Source organism: Grus americana, chromosome 4 (assembly GCF_028858705.1).
Source record: "Grus americana isolate bGruAme1 chromosome 4, bGruAme1.mat, whole genome shotgun sequence".
Lineage (NCBI taxonomy): Eukaryota > Metazoa > Chordata > Aves > Gruiformes > Gruidae > Grus > Grus americana.
In genome coordinates this window covers 65,886,419-65,911,882 of record NC_072855.1, presented here as the reverse complement: position 1 = coordinate 65,911,882, position 25,464 = coordinate 65,886,419, and the positions used below count along the sequence as shown (strand labels likewise).

Here is a 25,464-nt window from a genome sequence, read left to right as displayed (position 1 = left end):
GGACCTCATCATTGTCTTCTGTCACACATTATCAAGAAGCCTAGGAGAGAAGGTGCAGTCCAAGATGCAGAGGTGTTTGTTGAGGAGTTTTTAGGATCTGAGAGGGATTCAAATACTCTTTGAACTAGTAATTATTATACAGACTTGCTTGGTTTTGAATAAATTTTTATTTCTTTCAGCACACTTCATCTTTTGCACATATTTTTTTCCTATCTTCTACTTTTCAAATATTTGACTTTAAAAATGTATTTATGATACTTATATTTAAACAACTTATTTTTCCTCCCATATATATGTCACTAAATATACAAAATTTAGAACAGTGTTATAGTAAGTGGGTGAATGAAGGTATTTGATACTACTACTTAGGAATTGCAGACACTTGACTGGAATTTCCAAAGTACAATCGTGGCTTGCTCGCATATTTTGGCAAGAATCAGTGGAGTTGAAAGTTTCTGTTCCTTGAAATTCTATTTTTGAAACTTTATCATCATAGTAATTCCATATTTGAGATATATATATGTATCTTAATGTATGGGACATATAGAATAAATGCTAATATTAGGAGTCTTCACTGGTCATAATACTATGTAACAGTTTTCTTGCCAAAAACTGCATGTAGGGAAGTGCAGATTAGATGGATGAACATTTTTATCTTTTTTTTTAAGGAAGTTTTTCATCTTCATTTAAGACCTATGTAACAAAGTATGATTGACATTACACATATATTAAGAGAAATAAATAAGACTTACCAAATATCATTTGTTTTGTTCCAATACAAGTCAAAAGACATGAACAGAAAATTATCAGAAGCACTGAGACATTATTTACCTCTAAAAATGATTAGGAGTTTAGTACCTTAGTCTTATCTGAGGCTTTCAAGAAGTCTCTGTCCCAGTCCTTAGTAAGAATTAAGATTTGTATTAAGTTTTTGGAGGTAAATACTAGTATAAGTTATCAAGTATGGGGGGAGGGTCTGTCTGAAAATTCAGCCTGATTGCTGTTTAAGAAAAAGAAAAGCACCTCTAATTTTGAAGCTATTAAAATATGATTAGGCAAATAGTCTATAAGGCCAGATCACAACACTTAAAACCTTCAGTGTCTGATGACCTAATTTAATGAGTGTAGTTTTCTAGTGAGAACAAGTAGAACAGTGATCTACTTTATAAACTCAACGTTCAGTTGTATCTCTGTGTGAGGGGGAAAAAATGTTTTGAAATTGTGTTGGACATCTGAACTGTTAGGGTGAGGGGTTTTTCATTTTTTTACTCCTATACTCTAGTACAGAAATAAAGGATAGCCTCACAGCTATTTGGACTTTTACAGAGCTACCTCTGACTGGAGAGAGAACAGTGACATCCAGCTACACTTCTTTCTTTGCTCTAGTTCTCCTTAATCATCCTTAGTCTAATGCATTCCTTGTAGAAGTATTGCGAAGTCAAGGTGTGCAAAACTACTCCACTGTTCACATATTAGTGGCAAAAAACTGTGCAGGGATTTTCATCAGCTCAGAACCCAGCAGGCTTCCAGAATGAAGAGGGACTCTGATTAATAGTCAGGCTTCCAAGATTTCTACTTCCTGCTCACATAGTGGGGAAGATCCTTGTGTCACATCCTAGACCTTCTTTTGTTGGGAGGTAGATGCAAGCCTGGTAGTGCCTAAATGCTTATCTGAAATTGAAAACTTCAGTATATGCATCTTGCTTAAATAAGGATTCTTAAATAATAAAAGCAGCTTTCATTGCGTTAACCCTGTCACCAGGATCTTCGCTTGATGGTAGGGAATGGAGGGCAGCGTTTGTTTATAAAAACCGTCCATTAAGAGAGGAAACAGGATAGTCGAGGGCACTATCCTATGGAGAATGTTGCTGTCACTTATAAACCATTTTCTACTTACTCTTCTAGTTACAAAAGATAAATTATAATAAAAAAGTGTCCACTGGTAAGCAACACGCAGGAAAATGAGATGCATACGTGCTCTGGCTGTTCTCGAGTGTCTGGACACAAATGCTCAATACACGTTGAGGTATGTTTTCTGGACAACAGATAAACTGTGAGAATAGGGCCTTGGATATTTCTGCTAAATATAACTCCCCAGTGTTTCACTGCTCTCGAGTTTGCAGCATATATCTGAAATGACTTCCAAATCATTTAGTGTGGTTTGTCTTTTGGGGTTTTTTTCCCTTCATCTGTAGCAGAGTTTATTGATGAAATTCTATTGAAATCACATGTGCATTAGAGGAAAAATATGACTTCTGGCTTGTTTGCCTGATAGTTAGAAGTGGATCTATCTTTTAAATGGAATCTTTTCCTTTTCCCAAATTTCTTTTCCAAAATTGTAAACTCTGTCTTTCCTCCTTCTTTTCAAAGCCAGTGGGAATTGATACAGATCCTGGCAACAGGACATATAGCTGAAATTCTCATTGCTCTGAATGAAAATGCTTTGTTGCTGTAAATATTGGGAAAGGACAGAGGAGGAAAGCTAGGATCCAATATTTTCACATGTAGACCCAACTATAAATCCTTGTTAGTACACTGGTACGCTAAGTAAGAATTACAACACTTCCTTTTTTGTATGGTGGAAAAAAAGGGTTATGTGAAGTTCAAATCTGACTTGGGACTGAACTAGAAAAGCCTTGTCATGTGTGACATGAGAAATAAATATTAATACCTCTTGTGTAAATTGACTGTGTTAGGGATGAGAGTGAAGTTAGAGTTCTTTGTGACCTTATTTTTTTCTCAGAATTTTGTATATCCATATATAATTAATCTCAAAATGTTTTAGATGATTCATCCTCCCTCTTACTGTGAGTCATTTTCAGTCTGACTGGCATACTTGAAAAATTTTATTTTTAGCTAAGGGCTAGATACTGTGTGTATGACACCTGAATGTTTGTGAGAGTGACTTATCTGTAAACTGTCCTCAGTTGGCAGGGAACAAATTATAATTTTGTCTTATTCTATAAAAGTTCTCTTTTAATTGTCATTTGCTATAGTAGAAAGTGCAGGTTTTCTGTGAAATGGAGTATTTAGAAGGAAACTCTTATTCTAATAGTGTATTACAAGGTTTCAGTGAGAAAAGTGACTTTTAGCAGTAGCATTCTTTACCACATATATGCTTGAGTTTGTCTATTTTGTAAAATATGTAAATAAAATTGTTTTCTGAATTTGTATCCTCAAAACAACAGCAAATCTAATCTTTTTTTTTCATTTAATAGAAAGTATAGTTTAAACAGATTGTTCACTTTTAATATTGTACTAGACTAGATTCTTTAATGCTTAAATCTGGCTGACAGTTCTTTGATATATTAGGTTATAGTTAAAATCTCCAAACTCATTAACACATTTCCAACTATTTTAAAAATTAAATTCTCAGGGCAAAAATCTGAGTTCTGAAAAATTAATTTTCCAAACCCCCTGCATGTTTTCACTAGTGCATAGATATGCTTGAAGTATGTAGCACTTGACAAGCTATTCATTTGTAAAACTGTGATTATAAAATTGCTGTTTGGAAATTATTTGTTCTCTATCACTTTAGCAGAAACTTGATGTCTGCCTTTAACTCACTGTGACCCTTCTCCATCACCTCTCTGATGGCATTTGATTTACATTTGTTTTGCTTGTTTTGCTTCTATTCTTATTGACGTAGCCTTGGAAATCACTCAAGTGATTTCAGTCTAAATATGGCATGCTTGTTTTGCCTTTTAAAATTTTTTTTTATACCATCAGTAATGTTAGTGTGTGCCAGGGAAGGTAGAAAAATGAATGCATCTTTGGGCAAGGTGTTAGTTGTACAAAGTTGAATGTACAAGTTGAGGGATAAACTTACCTGCTTACACGCTCACTCTCTTTGCCATGTTTCTAATTTGAAAGGGTTGGGAGTGTCCACAGCTTTTAATATTTTTTGTATATTTGGTGTAAATGGTTTACTTAGGGAATGTGCTTTGGTTCCTGGTGATAATGTACAGTTTCTACTAAAAGACAGGTAACATTTTAGTAATTCTAAAATTGCATCAATGTAACCATAAATGCTGACTCTCTATATTATAATAGAACGTCATGACCTTATTCAGAATGATAGTATGGGCTTTTTATAAATAATAGGAAAATGACTTGATGTCACTTGATTTTTCTCCTCCCTCTCTTACAATCTTTCCTCCAGTGTGGAATGGATTTTAGTAAAAAATGGACGTTGTAACGTAGTGATATCAATAGGGGTATTTTTGGTGTGTGTTTGTTTTTTTTATTGTTGTTATAACACAGTATTGAGTAATTATAAAATCTTTTAATGGCAAATTTGTCAGAAGACCACTATGAATTTTTGGCTATGGATGTAATAAAAGTTATTTAAAACACTGTGCTGAAAGAATAGGTAATCTTGCAACTTGATGAAAAATACTTCTTGTTTTTTAATTGATGAAATACTGAAACTTCAGAATACTCAGGTAAATATCTCACTATGCAGGAGGGGAATTTGGTCAAATGAAGAATTTTTTTTAATTATTATTATTATTTTAGGAATTCTGTCAAATGAAGACTGTTTTTTTAATGGAACTCAATTCAGTGGGCTAAAGTTTTACTTTCCTTTGGCTGCATTTGTCACAAGCTTAATGTTAATAAAGAATGAGTAATTGTTTCCCAGAATTGTGAAGTGGAGATTGGAGGGGCCATTATGAAGTAAATGAAATGCGCTTTTGTGGTGTTCTTTTTCTAAACCTGTCAGGTGACGTTCTTTTAAAGCTGATGCAGCATCTGCCACTTCATATTGGCAGACAATAAATCCACATAGAGGATTTCTGCATTCATTTGCCTCGGATATAAGGAGTTTACAATGACAGGCAATAAGCATGGCTTTTACTTCAGTCTACTTGACTGAAGTAGATCAAATTAAAAGCCTTTATTTTAAAAGACTTTATTTCAAAAGCAAAAGCGTCTGTGAAATTTGCAAATTTAGACAGAGAAAGTCAATGTTTACTGTGAAATCTCTGAGTTGACAATTGACTTGAATAACTTCAAAAGTGCATGACCAAGAAGGTGGCACAGTTAGAGGCTGAGGGTAGATACATTTGCATATAGCCTATGAGGCATTAAAATTAATATGATTTACTTTTCTGACTTCTATACTTGCTAAAAAGCCATAAAATACCTCATCTCTTTATAAAAACGTTTAAAAATTTTGCTGTTCCCATCTCTAATATAAGCTTGGAGGGAGATGAAACATGTACGTTTTTAAAAAAGTGTTATTTTCATAACTTATATTACTAAATTTTGCTACTTTCTATTCTTGCTGAGTCTCACTACTTTTTACTTCCCTGAGTATACTTCTCGCAGTAGTAACCGGCTGATGCACAGGGCAATACTTGAACATTTCTGGGGTCTGTGTGTAAACTTCAATTTGGGTTGACAGTACTTAATTAAACATGAAGCATAGTAAAAGAAACTGTGTGTAGGGGGAGATTGCACTTCTGCTGTGAATTTTTTAAGTGTTTGGGGTTTTTTTTAAGCCTACTGGTTTTAGAGTTATCCGAAGTGTTACAAATAAGTCAACCAAATCCGAGAGAAGAATCTTCCCAGGAGGACTAAAAACTTTCACTGAACTTGGCTCTTGTACTGCAGGCACTTCATACTGTATCTTTTAGAGTGTTCTCCAGATAGACTTTCAGGAATATCCGTACTGATAGATGCTGAGTTGAGAAAAATCAGCACAAGTCCAGAGAATCTTACCATTGCTCACTTGCAGGCTCTGAGCTGTTGTGTTTTGTTTGATCTGGGTCTTAAATGCAATAAAGGAATAATAAAAATAAGTTTTAGACTTCAGTACAGCTCTGCAGAGAGCTGTGTTCAATCCTTGCATGTAAACAGATTTCAGGATGGCTGAGTTCCTCCGTGTTTATTAATAGTTCTCACTCCTTTAAAGGCCTCAGTATGTAACTGCCATGTATCAAATGTAAATATTTGTACAAATTTCAAATGATTTTTTTTAGACAAGTAAACAAAGAGTTTTATAACAAAACATATTGCTATAGTCCCCTTTCCACAAAAGAAAAGCCTGTCAGGGAAACATCTATGGAATACTTAGTAGACGCAGTGTGAACCATGAATTCCTGGAGTTGCAGTTAACTTTTCCACACGGTATTCTGAGCAGCAGTTTCAACATGGTGTTCATAGAAAACAGATGGGTTTTAAAAGCTAATTAGGAATAGTAAAGTAATAGCTAGTAATTTTAAATTCCCTTCTTGGGGATCTGCATCTCTACTAGAAGTATTTCTGGGGAGGCTCGGGGGGGGGGGGGGGGGAGAATCCACTGATCCAGTATGTGCTTTCTACAAAATCTTTTAGCATTATGCTCTTATTTTGGGAGCTGTGTTGCCTCTTATCCCTCAGATGTTCCACTGAGTTAAAGACTAATGTTAATGTTTGTATCAATACAAATCATATCTCTAGGCATTTTCTTTAAGGCGGTTTCTAAGAGGGCTGCTGGTTTGGGGAAGGCTTTGCAAGTCAGACAGGTATCTGCCAGCCCATTTTAATGCACTGTACAGAGTGCACTGTACTGCCAGTCCGTTTTAATGTGCCAGTAGAGAAAATGTCAGGGTAAGTAAAATCAAGTAACTATGATTGCATATGCTGAATCCAGATAAGAATTAAGACTCTTGCAGTGAATCTGCCAAAAGTAGATGGGCTTGGGTTCTAATTTTGAACACTAAATCAGTTGATCACTGACAGAGTCCCACAGAGGTCGTCTTGGCACACATAGTGAAACTCTACCCAGAGCTAGTAAAAACAACATATGTTCCCAGAAGCTGCTTAGGAAGCTCTTTAAGCACTGGGGAATATCTGCAAAAGCCTTAGACCTTGAGAGTAGAAATAAGGACACCAATAACCTCATAATGAAGGAGTAGTCACCAGAACTATACTCCTGCTTTAGCAGTAGTGACTAAATGGATTAAGGCTAATACTGCTGTAAACAAGTGTAGGAGTGGTTGAAATTCTAACCAGGACTCCAGTATGGGCAGAAATTCTCTCAATGGGAGGAACTGCAAGAGCGGGAAGTGTAAAGTGAATCTGTTAGTATAACTGGTACGTGAGATTCAGTGATAATATCCTGACACATTTTTGTTTAAGTGCCTGCTTTACCCTTTTATGGTCTGTATTATCTCTAGACTGTGGTGATATTTCAGCATTTGAAGAGAATGTCAGAAATCATGCCTGAGGAAACATTTGGAGAATGTCAGAAACCATGCCTGAGGAAACATATACTTGGAGAGTATAAGATTCTTGTGGTATAAGGAGTAAGAGAATGACAAAAAAAATCAGGTGTTTCTGACACAAGGTACCTATAAAATATTAGTCAAGTGAGAAATATTAGGGGTTTTTTAATGTGCTTGTTCAGAGTCAGACAACTAACTGGGTGAGTTTATAATACATTTCAGTTCCAGAAGGATGTCTTGACAGTGAGTAGGTGCAATTGCAGCATGGCTTTAAGTTGGCTCTGATGCAAATGGCAGTGAACTGGCAGCAGCCCAGGCCTCAGCTGCTGGTATTGGTACTCAGGATGCCAAACTTTGCCTCTTGCAAAGTTTTAGGCTGGAGCGTTGCTACTGTTAGTATTGAATATGGCTAGATTAAAGCTACCCTGGATTTGTCTGCATGAAATGGAGTCCATATTAGCAGTCAAGTTTTGAACTCGTATGCAGATGCAGGTACAATCATCTCCAACCTCAACATTGTTTTTATGTTATCACAGAATAAATTAAAAACTTGTTGTAAATATACTTTTCATCTCTTTGCACCATGATTGTATGTCTGCTTATTCTCGGTGAGGACATTACTTTAGTTTTTAGGAAAAGGAGAAGGAGGAAGTTTGGAAGTGTTTTCTGTTTTGCAAATTAATCCTGATAATGGTAATTAAAAAAACCCCTGTAATACAAGGATACCCAAATTATTTGCACAGGTATTGCCATCAGCTGCAACAATAGGTACATTTTAAGTCAGATTGAACATCTTGATACCATTTCTTTAAGCTGGAATATGGAGCATAGAACAAAGGCATCAACTCTGCAGGTTAGCTTCAGCCAGACTGAGCTGGACCTTGATTGATTCCACTTGTTGGGAGCTGAGATGGCAACATCATGAGAGATGCCAGAGAGGTGTTGCAGCTACAGTAGCTTCCAGTTTTGTGCAGAATAACATGGCGATTCACCTGTTGGGGCTGCATTTGCTATTCTTAGCTGCCCCAGACTAGCTTAGGATCAGGCACACAGGGAGCATCCTCTGTATCGTTGGAGGTGATCTCCATGTCACTACCTGCGTATGTATTACAGCTGGGAACCCTCATCTGTTCCCAGTTTTGTTGTAAACTGTAACATAGTTTACATTTTTATCTATATTTGCAGTTTAAGTAATGTTTTGAAGCAGTATTATTTATATTACACAGTGGCACTAGCAGGCACAAAACTATCTCATAACTGCTGTTGCTGTTATGTGATTATTGAGAAATAAATGATATAATCTCCATATATAACTCTAGCTTACAGTTCCATAGCCTGGTTTTAGTTTTAGTTTGAAGCAGACTGGGTTTTGCTTGTTGTTTGTGTGTTTGTTTATTTAATGAGAAATAGGTAATTAGCGATTTCCAGACTGCCTGGCTTTGTACACAATATGATTAGGAATGTGAAGGGATTCTACTGCTGCATTTACTGGTTTTCTGTATGTGAAAAAAAAAGTGTGATCAATGCAGTGACAAGAATGAGGTCTGATATATGAGGTCTTAAGCATCATGAACACAAAGTATGATGAACTGTTTGATGAACTGCTGATTTAAAAAAAAAAAACAACCCCAAAAAAACCCCAAAATCCACCAACAACTTGATATTAACAGATGTATCCCAGTTCACATTTCTCATTGTATTTAAATGGCTTTCAGTAATGTATTAATGCTTCTAAGTAGTTTTTATATAGAGGAAAAAGGGTTATTTGAAAAAACAGCCCTCTTATAAAATAATGTATTTAGTGAAGTCTGACTATTATGGGAAAAACACAACTTGGGAGACAGTTTAGCAGCAGTTATCTCGAGTAAAATTTTGGAAAAATAGATTAAGCCAAACCACTGAAAATATTTGGTCAGCCAAAATCTCAAGATTATACAAATCTAAATTTTGCATTGAGCCTTCCATTATGTGAATTAGGTTTATGCAATTCTAAAGTCACATTTACATAATTCTGAAGTCAGAAGGGGTTTGTATTACAGGAATAAATATGTTTTTTATTTGCTCTTCAATGAGCGGTAGGAGTTTGGAAGAAAGTACTGATTCAAGTATTGCCAAATATAAGTGGATGAAAGCAAAAAATTCTTTTAAAGTGCCAGCATTGTTTTCTGAGGTTAGCAGAGCCTTCAGCGACTGGCCTTCAGTGTTGAGTTTCACTGTGGTTGATGTTATGGTTTGAACATTGTGTTTGCTCCGTTTTACAGTTCACAGTTCAGTATCTTATAGGAAGAGGTCTGGAATGTATTTTTAAAGTTTCTTCAAAAAAAAAAAAAAATCAGTGGTTTGGAAGTGGATCTTCAGTAACAATCTATAATGTATTGTTCCTGCTTTCTGAAAATTTATTTCCAGATACCAGTAATGAATTCTGAATTAATTCAAAACAGGATAATATTTCTCATGCATTTGAAAAGCACCTATCATATAATTGATACAGAGGTCCACAAAACAAGATAATTTTACCAGATACTTCCGATGTTCAGCAGCATCTCTGATGTTCTGGCTCAGCAGAAACAGTCATCCAGACTGCTTTAGGGTTTTTTAGTATTTAGCAGTTTATTGCTGAATTGTGACCCTCTATGCATCTTTTTCACCTTCTAATTTACTCAAAAGTTAACTAAAAAAAACCAAACAACAAACTCCAAAAAAACCCCAACAGCCATTAATTCAAAAATAGTACTGAGTCACCTAAATCCCCTGCCTAACTCACCAAAGTCAAGTTCCAGGCTGCTAATAGCAGTATAGCAATAAAAGTGTGATACAGTGTGATTTTAAAATAGGATATCTAAAACACTTCACCCAAGCCTTACAGCAGATGCCACAAAAGTGACTGAGAAATGGGGCTTAACACTTCTTCTCTGTACTGTTATGTGGTCTGGAAAGTTTGGGGGGGCAGGGTTGGTTGTATTCTGTGCTTCTAGGGGACTATCCATTTTGCATTTTTTCTGAAACTTGTAGATGTTTGTTCAAAGGAAGAACTGACATTTTCGGTCATGAAGGAAGATATGTGCATGAGATTTTGTTGGGTTTTATTTCCAAGCAGAAACTGATGGACACACCTTTTTTTTCTGGCAGGACTTCTGGTATAACAATATTGATACATCTGTTCTTTTGTCAGTGCCTAAAAATGTTACTTTTCCACTGTCTTCACAATCCATTTGTTGTCTGAACATGAAATCAAAGATGTGTCTACATCTTCAAATGTGTTTTACATCTGTTTATCTGCTTAGTAAAGCAGTTCAGAAGCAGCAGCAGCAGACTTAGAAATAACGTTGGTCGAAGTTGGGAGCTAATGGAATTGAATTGGATCTCTGAAAGCCAGTGACAAAGTACAGGTTCTGTTTCCTGTATTACTGCAGTTTTTCTCACATTTCTGAGCATCTAATCTTTCGATTGATACGTTATATCCTCATTGATTTTACTTGATGCCCCTAGCCCAGCATAACTGTTCCAGATGTTGTATACAAGTTGAACAGACCTCAGTAGCTCATGACAGGCAAAACAGAGTAAGCATGGAAGCTAATCTGCTGAGGTCCAAATACCTTCATAGTATATATAGGTACTATTTTTACACTGAATTTCTGATATTTCATCTGTGAAATGTCATTGTTTGAAATGGTGAATAGAGAGCATCCATAAGCTTAATTTTTTTCCATATTTCCAGCTGGCAATTAAGTGAGGAGGATACTTCAAGAGTCAAATGCCTTTGAAAGGTCTGTGTGCTGTTTGAATGCATGGCAAGCAATTAGCATTGCAAAACCTATAAGCTAATATTATTAAAATAGAATTGCAAGGTTAGTTGGAAGTGCAGTTGTTGTTGTACTGAAACAGATAGAATGCTGATTAAATAAGTAACTTAAGGGTTAAAAATGTTAGATGACTTACAGACTAGTTCACATATATTTTAAGGAGCTCAGTGGATTTTACCAAGTCTTCTTGTTATATCAAGTGGTATATATGAAGGGGACAGAACTGAGAGGAGACACCTGAATTTATAGGGTACCTAAACTTTTTCCCCTCCTATTGCAGTGTTGTGAGAAACGGCTTTGAGTACAAAATTGAAACCCTGACACAGGAACTCAGAAAACAGTATATTTTTATCTCTCTATGTAACAACATTAAATTGCAGTGTCATGCATTTCAACTAATATTTTGAATCTTAAAGTTACTTAATTTGATTTTTTTTTAATAGAATTTGAGCAGAAACCTGACTTTAGCAGCTACTGCATGAACATTTCAAGCCATAGGAAAATGATAGAATCACAGAATGTTTTGGTTTGGAAGGGACCTTTAAAGGTCATCTAGTCCAACCCTGCTGCAATGAGCAGGGACATCTTCAACTAGATCAGGTTGCTCAGAGCCCTGTCCAACCTGACCTTGAATAGTTTCCGGGAATGGGGCATCTACAACCTCTCTGGGCAATCTGTTCCAGTGTAAAACTAAAACTTCCATTTAAAGTTTAAAGATTCATGAAAATTTATTTGTACCCTCCCTCAAAGGACGTTTCCAGATTTCTACCTTTTATTCTTTCTGCACTGGCCACAAACACTAAGTTTTAATTTCTTATTTGTCTATGGAAAAATAGTTCTCCTTTAAAGAACTGCTGCTTCTGTAGCCTTTCCAGGAAATAGTGTCTGCCCACAAACAGTGGAAACCTCGGATTGCAGTAGATTATTGCAGCATGCTACAGCAACTCTTCTGATCTAAAGAATTAGAGAAATGAAAGTACATTGAATATTGGGCCATATGATTTCACTTTAAGTTCTCCGTAGTATGTGAATGCCATGTTTTTCATGTAGGGTGATTAGCTAAGGGCACTGATTTCTATAATAGTTCAAAAGGGGTAATTTTAGGAAAAAAAAAATGGTATGGCTTATATTTTAACTGCATTTGTGTTGTGGAACAGGGTGTCATTAAATCCATAAGATTTTACTGAATTGGATGAGCCAGCTGTCTGTCCTTATACGTACACTTTTTCTTTTAATGTTCTTTCATAATACAAGTAGCTCTTATTTTTAGACTAGCTACTCAGTGGTAAGATGGAAGGTTAGCTGTGTGAAGTCAGGTGCTATTTTTGGTTCTGTATTAGGCTTCCCAGTTATGCCACTTAAGGAAAGAATCTGTTATGCTGACTTTTCAGCTGCTGGGATTAATGCATCTATGGGCAAAGACATAATCCTTGTCTTCTAACTGAAAATACTGTTGTTTTTTTTTCTCTTCAGCCAAACTGGATTATGGTCATATCATGAGCTGCATTTAATTATATGTTTCCAATTTCCACTTATTCCATGTTTAGTAAGGCTGTTGTTTCTTTGTGTAACTCTTGAGATTGAGAAGCATGATGTTTAATACACTGAAAATATTGACTCTTGTTGAAGTTGTGGATAATACTGTGGGAAGGATTGTTCCGGCGTGTTTTGTGTTAGAGATAGACAGAGGAGTTGTACAGTGTGATTCAAAATTTCCAGAATTATAGTCCTTTTCAACTGTAATTATCCGATACCTAAATAGCTGCACATAATCAAGGCAATGCTTGAAATGTGATTTTGCAGAAAGAAATCAGTTTTGCCCTTAGGAAAAACCGATGAATGGACCTTGCCAGAAAGTCCTAGAGTACTGGAAGGCTTTAAGAAATAGATATGCATAGGAACTCACTGTAACTTGTGCATATTTCTACAGCTTATTTTTCTTACCGTCCTTTCCATTGCAGTGAGGACGATCGGTTTGAATCGCACCCATGCAATCTTCCATGTCCACATGTGTTCATTTTCTGAATTAAACTTTGAGATGTTAGAAAATACATGCAAAAATCTGTTTAAAATTGAAATAAAACTAAAATGTGATATGTGCTCTATTCTGTCCTCTGTTCCCAAAAGCTGTATGGCTGCATGAGTTGTAGTGACCTGACCGGTCTGTTTATGCAGTCTTTCTGCATTGTCATACTGTATTAGGCGTTTCCTGGGCTTACTGCCAGACCTTTTCTGTTTACAAGGCAGCAGGCAAAGATTTAACATTTCTGTTTTCTCTCTTACTCTTTAGATTCCCTGTGAGTCAGAAGGGTTTGTCTCCTTTTTCACTGCTGTTCCTCATCACGGAGTATCAGTGAAAGGAGGTTCATTTTCTAATGATGACTGTAATAATGTGACACAGCCATTGATTAAATAGTCATTTAGGAAGCTGGCCTAGAAGAATTATTCTCATTAAGGTCTTTGTTTTAATATTCTTTTTTTTTTCTTTTCTTTTTTTCCTAAGTAGGTTAACAAGCTGCCTTTATCCAAGGCAGGCAAATTCAACATTTACAAATTTTTAAACCCAGAAAACTTAGTTTTTCTCTCACTGTTTACTGAATTTGATAAACTTGAAGGAAAAGACAAAGGGGTGCCAGATGCCAAACCTCAAATGGTAAATGAGACGATGTCTTGTGGAAGTTCTGACCTAGAAATCAGATTTATTGTATAGTTTTACTGCAGTGTCCAGCAGGGCTGGGGAGGCCCTCAAACCCTTCACAAGCTGTGGTTGTGCATAGCTTCATGAATGTGAATAATTCCATTGACTGTAGCAGAACTGCTCTCAAGCCCAAAGCTAACCAACTGTGTGGGTTAAAAAGGGACTTTAGATGACATCAAAAAAGAGGTGAACTACTTGAATTAGCTATAGAGAAGAAAGACCATCAACACGTGTTCACAAATAGATTAACTGCAACTGTTAGAAAGGTCTTAGGTCCTCTGCGTAAATTATAAACAAACAAACAAACACCCCCACTTCTAAAAAGTTTCTTTAGTTTGTCTAGTAATACAGGAGATTAATATAAAGGAAAATCACAGTCTTTAAAATCTGAAGTAAATTTGCTGGTCAAGATGCAGAGTCATATAACAGAAGATCAGGTAATGAATTTTTTAATTTTGTAACACAGTCGATACTTTTGCATTCTTTCTGCACGATCTGATCTCTGTTACTGTATTTCACATTTTAGTTGTGGACAAAATAATTGTGCATTTGAGTCTCAGAAATTAAGAGGTATTTCACCTAATTCCAATTATTTTTAGAGAACAAAGGAGATTTTTTTTTTTATTATTTTTTTTTTTTTTTTGTCCTGGTCTGCTAATGACCTTATGGAAGTTGGCTGTTGGGGACGTTACTATGATGCATTGCATAGTACTCATAGCTACAGCCAGTAACAAAGGTGTCTAGAGTCTGTCAAGTTCATATGTCCTCAAGCTTTTAGGACTCCGCAGCCTACCCTATAGCTGTTTCGGGCAGATGTGCCCAGTCTTGGTAGTGTTTGAGCTTGTTCAGGCATTGCATCAGTGGTTAGTAGCTTGCTTACCCTTCTTTTGGTGTTGTGTAACTTTAATTTGGGAATTCCCAGAGAGATTCTGTAGTAGGGCTGTCACAGAAAACGTAAGCTGGTGAGGAACAGAAGTTTTTGCAAGTGTCAAGTGCTGCTTCTCTATACTAGCAGGAATCTTATCACTTGACCTGATTTTCCAGGTTTACTATGTATCTGATATAGCAGTAGTTTCTGTTGCTGTTCTTGTGTACAGTGTGGGCTTCCATACTTGCCTGACTCTTGAACAGTTTCTATTTTGCCTGCTTCCAAATCACTCAGCATAGTTGCATTTGACACTTTGTCATTTCTACTAAATGAAAAGATTGTTGATTAAAAAAAGAATACTGGCAATTATGGTTGTTGGGTGGTGGTTTTTTTTTTAAAGGGCATGTCAGACTCTCACTGGTTTGACTTTTGTCTGTTTTTCTACTTCCTGGGCATATTCTAGCTACCCATCTGGCTAGTCTCTTGCTGTTTGCTGAAGACATGTCAGGAAATGTGACTCAGTATAACCAGGCAAACAGCTGCCCTGAAGCTACTAGTGAACCTCTTTTCTGCCGGTCTTGGTTTCAGTCGTGAAGGATATTGATGGCTTAGTAGTTAAGGGTATTGGTTAAACACATACATTCCTTTTCCCTTGGTCAAGCTTTTCTGTGAAAGTGCAGAGACCAAGGGGAAGTTCCAAGGTAAGAAAATCTGTGTTAAAGTCACAGTACTCAGTAGGAAAGGGTTGGAATGCCCTTTTCACCTTCCTTTTTGAGTTCCTGAGGCTGCCCAGAGGAAACTCTTCCTTTTGAAAGATAAGTCTGCCCCTGTGGGTGATGGAACTGAAATAGAAAACAGACAACTGACCTGTTTCTGCAGGAGTGCTTTCCTTGTTTTTTGCACTTTAGGACATGCATAAACCCTTAAACTGTAAGCTTGATAGCCTCAAAAACACTGCAAGAATTTTTATGAGACTGTATGGTGGTGAAGTTGAAGTGGTAGTGCTAAATTTATTTGAAAAAGGGGAAACAGAAATTATGATTACAAATCTGACCTGACTAGCAAAATAGACAAATATTTGACTTTTGCTTACTTAGAAATAAAGGTTGATGCAAGGGGCAAAACCATCAGGACAGCATAGCTGTGATCTGTCCCGGTCAAAGAGGAATAGCATTTCCCAGCAGAAATGAGGAGACTCCTCACACAGAACGTGGTAGCAGGGAGGTTGTATCTAGATTTGTCATGCTGATATTTAACAAATTATTTACTTTTTTTTCAGCAATTCATGAAAAAACCCCACTGCATTTCTTTAATAATTTCAGTCTCGAATGCCTGTCACTACTGCTGAGCTGAAAACACGTACACAAATCCAGCTGTTACTGTGCATGCCATTTTTCCTACTTATCCTTTTGCCTCCTGTTATGTGCTTCCTTTTTTAAATATTTACACCATATCCTGTTTTCTTGAAGTCAGTAGATATAAATATTTCTTCCATTATTAAAACAAATAATCTTGCATATCTTTTCCAGTTTTGATGTTTTAGTTCCATTTTCAGCTGATGTAGAGAATTTGTCATCCAGAGAAGCTTTCCCCAGATGCAGGGTGTGGTTCTTAAACTGTACAGTCCTGTTGCTGCTTACTTAAATTGAATCAGCCATACTAAATGGAGCCAAACCATTTGTCTTTACAGCTTTTCCTTCTACATTTAGTATAAGCATATTTATAGAGCTGGAATACAGTGGCTCCTCCTGGCTGGAGGGTGTTGATATATGGTTACAAAACTCTCTTTAGTGTGAAAGATTTGAGAGAAATTGAATTCGTTAGTAATTTTTCAGGTGTTTATAAAACCTCCATGGTGTTAGTGTCTCAAATTTATTTTAGGGTTGTTTTTTTTTTCCTCTGGAGGTTGGAGGAGAAATATCTTGTGGATAAAGGTTCGTTTATATCAGTCAAATTTTTTAAATGTAACGTCATCATAAAGGACAACAATTAAATACCTGTTAAACTCTGTCTATAAAAGATCCAACATTATTCATGTTTCTTCTGGTGGGAATGTTTCTTCTGCTTGTAAGATTCAGAGATGGCAGTAGGGCTTGGTGTAAAGGACATTTCTAAGCCTGCATGATGGTAAGGGAAAGGGATTTCTGTATGGATCACAATTTGTATATTCTTGTCCAGTAGCTTGATTTGACTGAAGAAGTATTTCTTTGGAAAGAGCAACCTTCTTTGGTTATAAATATTTGTCAGAAATATTGTTGTGGTTTAACCCCAGCTGGCAACTAAGCACCACACAGCTGCTTGCTCGCTGCCCCCAGAGCAGGATGAGGGAAAGAATCGAAGAGTAAAAGTGAGAAGACTTGTAGGTTGAGATAAAGACAGTTTAATAGATAAAGCAAAAGCCACGCACACAAGCAAAGCAAGACAAGGAATTCATTCACCACTTCCCATGGGCAGGCAGGGGTTCAGCCAACCCCAGGAAAGCAGGGCTCCGTTACACGTAACGGTTACTTGGGAAGACAAACACCATCACTCCGAATGTCCTCCCCCCTCCTTCTTCTTCCCCCAGCTTTATATGCTGAGCATGACATCATATGGTATGGAATATCCCTTTGGTCAGTTGGGGTCAGCTGTCCCGGCTGTGTCCCCTCCCAACTCCTTGTGCACCCCCAGCCCAGTCCCTGGTGGGGTGGTGTGAGAGGCAGAAAAGGCCTTGGCTCTGTGTAAGCTCTGCTCAGCAGTAATGAAAACACCTCTGTATTATCAACACTGTTTCCAACACAAATCCAAAATGTAGCCCTGTACTAGCTACTATGAAGAAAATTAACTCTATCCCAGCCAAAACCAGCACAGAAATATAAACCTATTTTAAAAGGTAAATATGATGGGTGTAAATGATATTAAAACACTGCACTAGTAGACAGCAGAGGATCGGGAAATTGGTTTTTCAGATAGGTGTGTGTGTTTCTTTCCCTTCCCTTTCAACACCCTGTTTTCACATACTGACTTGCATTTTTGCCCATTCCTGTGAGTTTGTGTTTACTTTTTTTCTTCTTGTAAACCACATTTTTGTGCTTCCAGCTGTGTGATTTTGAAGTGCTTTTACTATTAATGGTCTTGCAAACTACTGTTGGTCATACCACTTCTGTAACATAATGCCTATATAGTAATGTGTACCCCTGTTAGAAAGGTCTTTGTGTTTTTCAAAAAGCTTCATCCATTCAGTGTCCCAAGATTTCCTCAATTGGCGAGGGTAGATTTTTTTGTGAGAAAAGACTGCTTTTTTTTTGTAACAAGCAATTAAAGTTTTGAATCATTGGATCATTGAACCTCTTGCATACTTGTTTGGGTTTCTTGCAGTTGAAGCCAATTACAATTAATTCTTGTGATGCTGCCGCTTGAATTATGTTGTCCTCCGTCTTTAGTCTAACGGTGAGCACAGCCATTTTGAGCCCATCAGGAAGGAGTGATGCCCAGAGTCATTTACTCATAGTCTTAGAAAGCTATGGTGAGAATGCAAGTGAAGCGATTCTGTTGAAACAGACACACAATAATGCTGTGGGTGACCCTACTAAAAAAGAAAATGTGATGTTGACTTCCAGTTATATTTATTCTGAGACTTCTTGCACAACATTTTTGCTTTTCCCTCTTCCCTTGTATTCCTGCTTGTAATTCTAAGCCATTAGAAGTATTTTTAAAGGACTGAGTACAAGTCCAGTCCAGTCCTATCCAAATATGCACTACTCTGCTGTGTATAGTGACATATTTTGAACAAAAGCAATGCAACAAGACAACCTGGTAGCAGTCTGAATTGTCAGAGGAGCGTCAATAAGTCACTTTTTGTTCTAAATACGGGGAAGGCAGTGAAGTTACCAGCAGAACATAAGCAATGTTTGGCTAGGAAAAGGATGTTCTATTTAGAAATAAATAGGGTTTAACACATTTTAAACATGTTAATTGAAACATCCAGAGTTAACAAGATAACATTTTTCTAAAGTGTTCCTAAAGCAGTTTTTCAAAATATATTTCACCTTTCTATGTGTGTGTGGGGGGGCGAATTCAAGGCAGTATGAAGCTCCTTTGGTTTAACCCTTTGTAGTGTCGGCTATAATGATAAACCCTAAAGATCTTCCTTTTGCAGCTCTGCATATGCCCTCCATTAAAAACATCAGATTTAAAATAGAACAATTTTTTTTTCCTGTGGAGAAACAAATCACGTTCATCTTGTTCTTTTAAAAAAAGTGCATTACCTTTGGTAATTAAAGCCACGGACAGAAGAGAGACATTCTGATTGAGCTTTACTGCAAGGCCATCATTGGAAAGTAGGCATTCTAAGTACTTGTATAGAGCTTTTGTGGATGTAAACTAGGAAGTGGCCGGATATGAATCTCAAAAATGAACGAATGACTGTAATTTAAAAAAAGGTCTCAACACTAATGAAAATCAGATCTCATTTTGTTGCTTAACCTCTTCAAGTTGTCTAAAGCTTTTCATATTGTCAACTTCATGCATGGAAGCTCACAGCATCAGGACTAGCAAGAGAGTTGTTACTTGAATGAATGACTACGTATTTGACTATTTGCTGTAGTACGCTTACATGCAGTTTTGCTAATATCGTCTTCGGCTGAAAGGCATTTTAGGAAATATTTTGAAGGACTGAACAGTTCTTTTAGCACCAAAATAAAGAATAGGTAAGAGAATACAGATGCTTAGTGAAAAGAGAAGCAGCATTTGTCATATACTAGTTTGACAAATGAAATTTTGATCCCTAAGTTACTGGAATGACTGACGTGCTATTCATATGCACAAGTTCTACTGCCAATAAAACTAAAAAAAAAAAAAAGAGTGTTCAAATTTTTTTTTGTTTTTAAATTTCTAAACTGATTGAGTCCTTTGTATATGATTGAAGTATAGATATTTTTTGGAGCAGAATTATGTGATTTGCAAGTTAGACCACAGTGGACCTGCAGCATTCAAAATCCCATGCAAATAATTTATTCATTTTATCTTTCCCTTAATAGTTTTTTGCACACTAAGTGAGCAAAAATTACATTAATTTTAATTCTGTAGGAAAGGAAGACTCTTTATTTTAGCATCTGTTTGCACCTTGGGAGCTGCTCCTTTGACTTTATTAAAATAAAGGCCTAGAAAAATAACCATTAGATTGTACTTTTAGGAAAACAGAAGATTTTCCTGAACTTGGTTTTAAAAATACTTCCCTTACCTCATAATGTGTGGTTATTTGGGATTGGTAAGTTCTAGCAGATCTTTATTCCTTGTAGAATATGCTTTTTCAGTATTTTTTTTCTTTTGTATATTTTGTTTAGCCAGTCCGGACTATTTGTAGGGAGAACGAGGTCTTCCAGTATTCACTGCTGGAATATAATGAGCATCTATGTAAATCTTTCTCATACTTGTATTTACCTGGCTTCCAGTTATAATTGAATTTTAGTATATTTTACAGTAAGCTAAAGTCTGTCTTCGTCTGTGAGTGGCAGGTGTAAGTCACCCAGGTCAGGTACACAGTGCGCAAGCAGACTGAGAGGCTGGCGTTAGCCTGAGCTCCAGGGTGGAGGTGCCGTTACTCCACCTCTAGTAGTTTATCTGATCACTGGTATTCACGATTACTCCTGTGTAATCTTGTCTGGGGAAACTGTATATACATGAACATGTGGGAAAGCACCACTGGAAATTAATACCTTTCTTAAAGTTCTTTATTCCCCTCCCCAACAGCCATTTAGAAAAGATTTTTAAGGTGCTTTTCTAAGGGTACTCCTGTCACCTTTAGTGCACAGATCTGACCCACCCTTTGTAGAATTACTCTGCAGACAGCAACAGGATATTGCTGCATGCAGTTATGTTCCTGTGTATTTCCCAGAGTCTGACTAGACCTGTCATTCTCTCCTTTGTTACTCTCAGCTCGGATGTTAGACTGGATGGATTAAGGGGTGAGGGGGGGCTTTGAATCAGAACAGAAAGATTAATTTTAGGCTCTGCTACACCACAACATTTAACTCTAACCTGCGCAAAACAGGACTGCAAGGGCACTGGGGGCATGAGTAGAGCAGCGATGGGTAGGCAGAGCTTGTGGAAACGGCACCCAGTTTTGGGGGCTTTGGGTGTGAATCTGTGCCTTGCAGAGCATCTCTGCCCACGTCCAGCAGTGCTGCTGGGATGAGTGTTCTGAAAGCTTTCTCACGGCTTTTCCTGTAGTGGTGGGTTTGGGTTGGTTGCTGGACTCCTGAAGTCTGTGGAAATGATAATGAGTCCTCTTATTAGTAGAGAGAGTTATTAAGAAGAGAAGAATAAATCCCATGTTAGCAAAACTTCTCTTAAATTTGTACGGCCTTTTGAATCCAGTTATTACTGCCTCTTCGGTTAACTAGAAGCAGCTGTTTCAAGTACAGCTGAAAACGTCTCTCATCAGTGAGAGCAGATTGCCATTGCAATGGTAAGATAACCATAAAAGGATTTTGGCTGCGTAACACAGTGACCCAAATGCTGGATACTGCGTGTGGCACTGTCGTGAGGATCTCGCTGTAAGGGCACCGTTATTCCTGGGTTAGCTGCCATGACAACTGCGTTGCTGGTGAATGCCCTGTGTGGGTGTTCTTGCAGAGAGCTGAGGGTCATTGATATTCTGAGTGTTTCTCAGAATACTGCAGGCAGTAGAGACCCCTTCCTGTAGTTCTGCCAATGTTTACTATTATCACAGTGGGTAAAATATGCAAATGGTATTGACAGGTATCTGGGAAGGAAAAAAGTATTTTCCCTAAAAGCAGTTGTCTTGTTTTACCTCTTTAATTACATGGTTTTACCAAATGGTTCTAACTTTCTTAGGTTCTACATAGCTTTTATTCCCAAATCTCTTTTGGGTATGCAATGTTAAAAAGAATAGGGAAGCAATTATACAGTAAAATTTTAATCCATTTACATTTAAAAAATAGCTTACTATCTACAAACACTTTTTTTTTTCCTCTTAAGGGGGTTAGAATGAGTTTGGTGGGATTTCTTGTTGTGGCATTTTTTGTTTTAATTTTTTTAAAGCAGACATGGCTTCACAAGCTGATTTTTAAAGACTTTGGAGGCGTGATCAAGGTCTTTGATTTTATGTTTTTAAAGAATGTCTAAAACATTTTTCTTTCTGATATCCTCATCCTTTTGAAATACATTGTAACATCATTACTGGGACAATTAAGAACAAAGAGAGCTGCAAAGGGCATGGAAGGGACTATATTTCTTTTTTTTTCCTTGAATATGAAATGCCTTTTAATAAAGGGGGGAATTAATTTATTTTTTAACAGTATATTAAAACATGGAAATTAAATGCTTTGGAACATAAAAAAATAAATTTGTAGATACAATCATTTTAACTTGACAGAATTTCCCATAAGCAACTAATGTAAGAATACAAGAAGCTTTGATATTTGAGTAGTATTCATAGCTGATTTTGTCAAAGTCATCAGCATATATGTGTAGTTATAGGCAAAAATACAGGCATTAAATGTAAGAGAAGGTATTTTTGGAGGTGAGGGGCAGTCATATTTTACATTCTTCACCCTGAGGTTTCCTGTGCTACTGGGAAAGCTGAAGTACTTGAGAACTGAAGTGTTTCTGCCATTATAAAAGAGCATTATGGTATCACTGTGAAGAGGAAAACACAAACTTATTAATCATTGCCAACTAACTGAAGATTTAGTATTTGAAAGTGCTGCATTTGTTTATTTTGTTTTGTATATTTTGCTGTCAAGGTGACATGCTTGCAAGACTTCTTTGGAGATGATGATGTCTTCATTGCATGTGGGCCTGAGAAATACCGGTATGCTCAGGATGACTTCGTGTTGGATCACAGTGGTAAGGCTGTACATCCTAAATTCACTGAAATAGTCAACTTCATTGAGAACTCTTGCCCCTTCCCCCTCCCCTTCTCCCGGTTCAATCTTCAAGAGTTGTGTGATTTAGGAAAATATACATGGGAATATATTTTTCTATGGATTAAAAAGTTTTTCCAAACCATCATCTGTATTCTGAAGTCTGTTAAAATGCACTAACAAACCTGATCTATTTTCTTGGAAAACAGACCTTGTCCCTAAAGTTACATGAAAAACAGCATTGAATTTTGAAACGTTTAGTTATGGATCTAATGCATCTAAAATGTGTTAAAAACATTCACTTTTGATATATCTGACTATAAGATAATTTCCATATTACTGCCTTCATGAAATTTTTGAAAAATCATATATATAACAACACTCATTTTAGGTCTTGAAATGTCCTGCTAGACAGATCACACATTTCAGTCTTGTCTGCTATAGAGCAAGTGTTGAGCCTGTTTATATTGTGAGCTTGTAAGTGGTGTTGGGTGGGGAAGGAGGTGAGACAAACTGGGACTTTGCACCCAGGCTGTCTGCAACTGACAGATCATGAATTTAACTTGTTTACAAAAATTATTTTTCTGTAAAGAGAAAATTTGTCATGTAAATTCAAGAAAAAAGCTTTCTTCTCTACCAGGGATTTATAGAATTGACTTGGAATATCAAATCACATATATGTTGGGGTTTTTCTCCATGTTCTTAGAATCATAGAATAGTTTGGGTTGGAAGGGACCATTAAAGGTCATCTAGTCGAACCCCCTTGCAATGAGCAGGGACATCTTCAACTAGATCAGGTTGCTCAGAGCCCTGTCCAGCCTGACCTTGAATGTTTCCCAGCAGGGGGCATCTCCAACCACTCTGGGCAACCTGTTCCAGTGTTTCACCACCTTCATAAAAAATTTCTTCCTTATCTAGTCTGAATCTACCCTTTTTAAATTTAAATTAATTTTATTTAAATTTAATTTAAAACCCCTTGTCCTATTGCTACAGGCCCTACTAGACATGTTTTTTTCTGTCTATATTGGTTCAGCTGTAGAATCACCTTGATTTTCTTCTACGAAAAAATAATCTGTGGTAAAGAAAACTTGCCCTGGCAAGAATCATCAGATTATTTGAGGAGAGCTTCAGGTTGTGAATGAGGTGGTGTGGGGGGGTGTTTGCCTTGCTCTCAGGTAACTGACAACAAAAGCACCTGCTGTTTTTCTTATTTGTACAAATGCTATAATTTCATTACAAAATTTTCAGTTACACCAAGAAGTATAGGTAAATATCTAACCACTGGTCCATATATTTGGATGGATGGAGGATTCAGCTGGCTCTTGTTCTATTGTTATTGCCAGCATGCTACTTTTCCAGAACTGCCTGATTAAGTTGATTCAGCTAATGTGGAGGTGACAAAAAGGGTATTTTTTTTTTTTAAATAGTTTTAGACTGGCTAAGATATGATTTTATTCTTATGCTGGAATGGAAGAGCATGCTTGTATTAAGTCACACTGCAAATCCCAGTCTGGGCAAAATCATAATGTCCCTTGCAGATTTTAAGGCCATAAGTTTGCTTTTCCCATTACACCATGCACAGACTAACTGGGCTCATTTCTTTTCTGAGAACCCAGTGATGGAGGGGTTTTTTCCTCCCTTTGTCTCTTCAGCTTTGGTGGTCCCTGCTTCCTCTAATAACTCTGGAGGTCTTAATGGAGAAAAGCAGGTTAGGTACAGAGCGGAACATGACTTGATTGGCAGGGCATGTTCTACTTACTATTTTTGATGGTGATGTGGCAACATAATGATGGCATTGACATCATAGTGATGAATAACAGGGACAAAATTAGGAAGGAAATTTATGTGATTCCATTGGGAGTGATTTGCAGTAGATGCTAACTGTAGGAATTAAAATGTTTCCAAAATGTCGATGCATGTATGTCTATTGATTCCTTTCCCATTTAGGTTGTCCTTTATTTAATGATATATAGCTGATGGTAAATGGTAGTAATCTAATGTCTCAACCTTTTGGAAGCAAGAGACATTTTTCACCTCTTTAAAAATTGGTCGCAACATCAGTTTCTCACAAAAGAAGGTGAATGTGGCTTGCTGTGCAGTTGCCCTATGTGAAGCTGCCATTACAGTATGCAGGATTTACTGAATTATCAGAAGAACCTTGGCATCAGCTCACATTACTCTTTCAGCTGCGTGTAGGTACAAACTTGAATTATAGTAATGATCCAGCTTCAAGACATGAAGAAATATTACATGCAGAATGTAATACAGCATTTGAGTACCTCAAATATGTTTGTATGGTATGTAGGTTAAAGTTCTGAGATGCTTTTATAAATTTGTTTTATTCAGTTGGGCAAGCATGTTTAGAAAATACTGACGTTCATTTTCTGGATAATAAACAGCAACAGTAGTGTTTGGAGGAAGCCTGTACAGTGAACTGTTGTCAATGTTCTATCTGCTTGTTTTGTAGAATGCCGTGTTATGAAGTCCTCTTATTCCCGATCATCTGGCATGAGGCATACTGGGTCCAAAAGTCCAGGACCTTCACGTCGAAGCAAATCACCTGCCTCAGGTACTACTAGGAAAGAGCTGAACACGTAAAATACATGAAAGTTAGAATTTGCTTAATGGCATGAAAAAACTGTTGGCTCTGTCTGGAATACAAGTGCCATTCTTTGTTTTCTGAGGGAAAAAATATTTTTTCAGTTTGTCTCATAGATTTAATACTAATTTATAATAAAATTTGCATTTATTTTTGAATCCTGAAAAGAAATGTGGTTTCTGTTTTTTAATTAACAGGCACAAAAAGTTTCAGTTTATGAACATTGGAATAATTTGTGCTAATTGTACACTTGGGATATGTTTTCAGCATGGCACTTGATTTTCTTGAAGACTATTAACTTACAGGATGGTTATGTGGTTAAATTCATGTTCATTGAATGGGAGTATACCCTTAAGTGTTTTGAATTTGAAAGGTTTCTCCTATATAAGCCAGATACTGTCTGAAATACAGGATTTT

At 36.8% G+C, this 25,464-nt stretch overlaps 1 protein-coding gene across 8 annotated transcripts in view; it reads left to right on the top strand.

The window, feature by feature from the left end:
- Positions 1-25,464, top strand: part of DCLK2 (doublecortin like kinase 2) — an 87,575-nt gene that overhangs the window by 25,993 nt on the left and 36,118 nt on the right. For all 8 annotated transcript variants that reach the window (XR_008577022.1, XR_008577021.1, XM_054824906.1 and 5 more), the window contains exons 3-4: positions 22,329-22,431; positions 24,916-25,017. Coding sequence is in view for 6 of the 8 variants with exons in the window: in XM_054824906.1 (XP_054680881.1) it covers positions 22,329-22,431; positions 24,916-25,017 (205 nt within the window). In the remaining 2 variants the exon portion in view is untranslated. The remainder of the gene's footprint in view (positions 1-22,328; positions 22,432-24,915; positions 25,018-25,464) is intronic.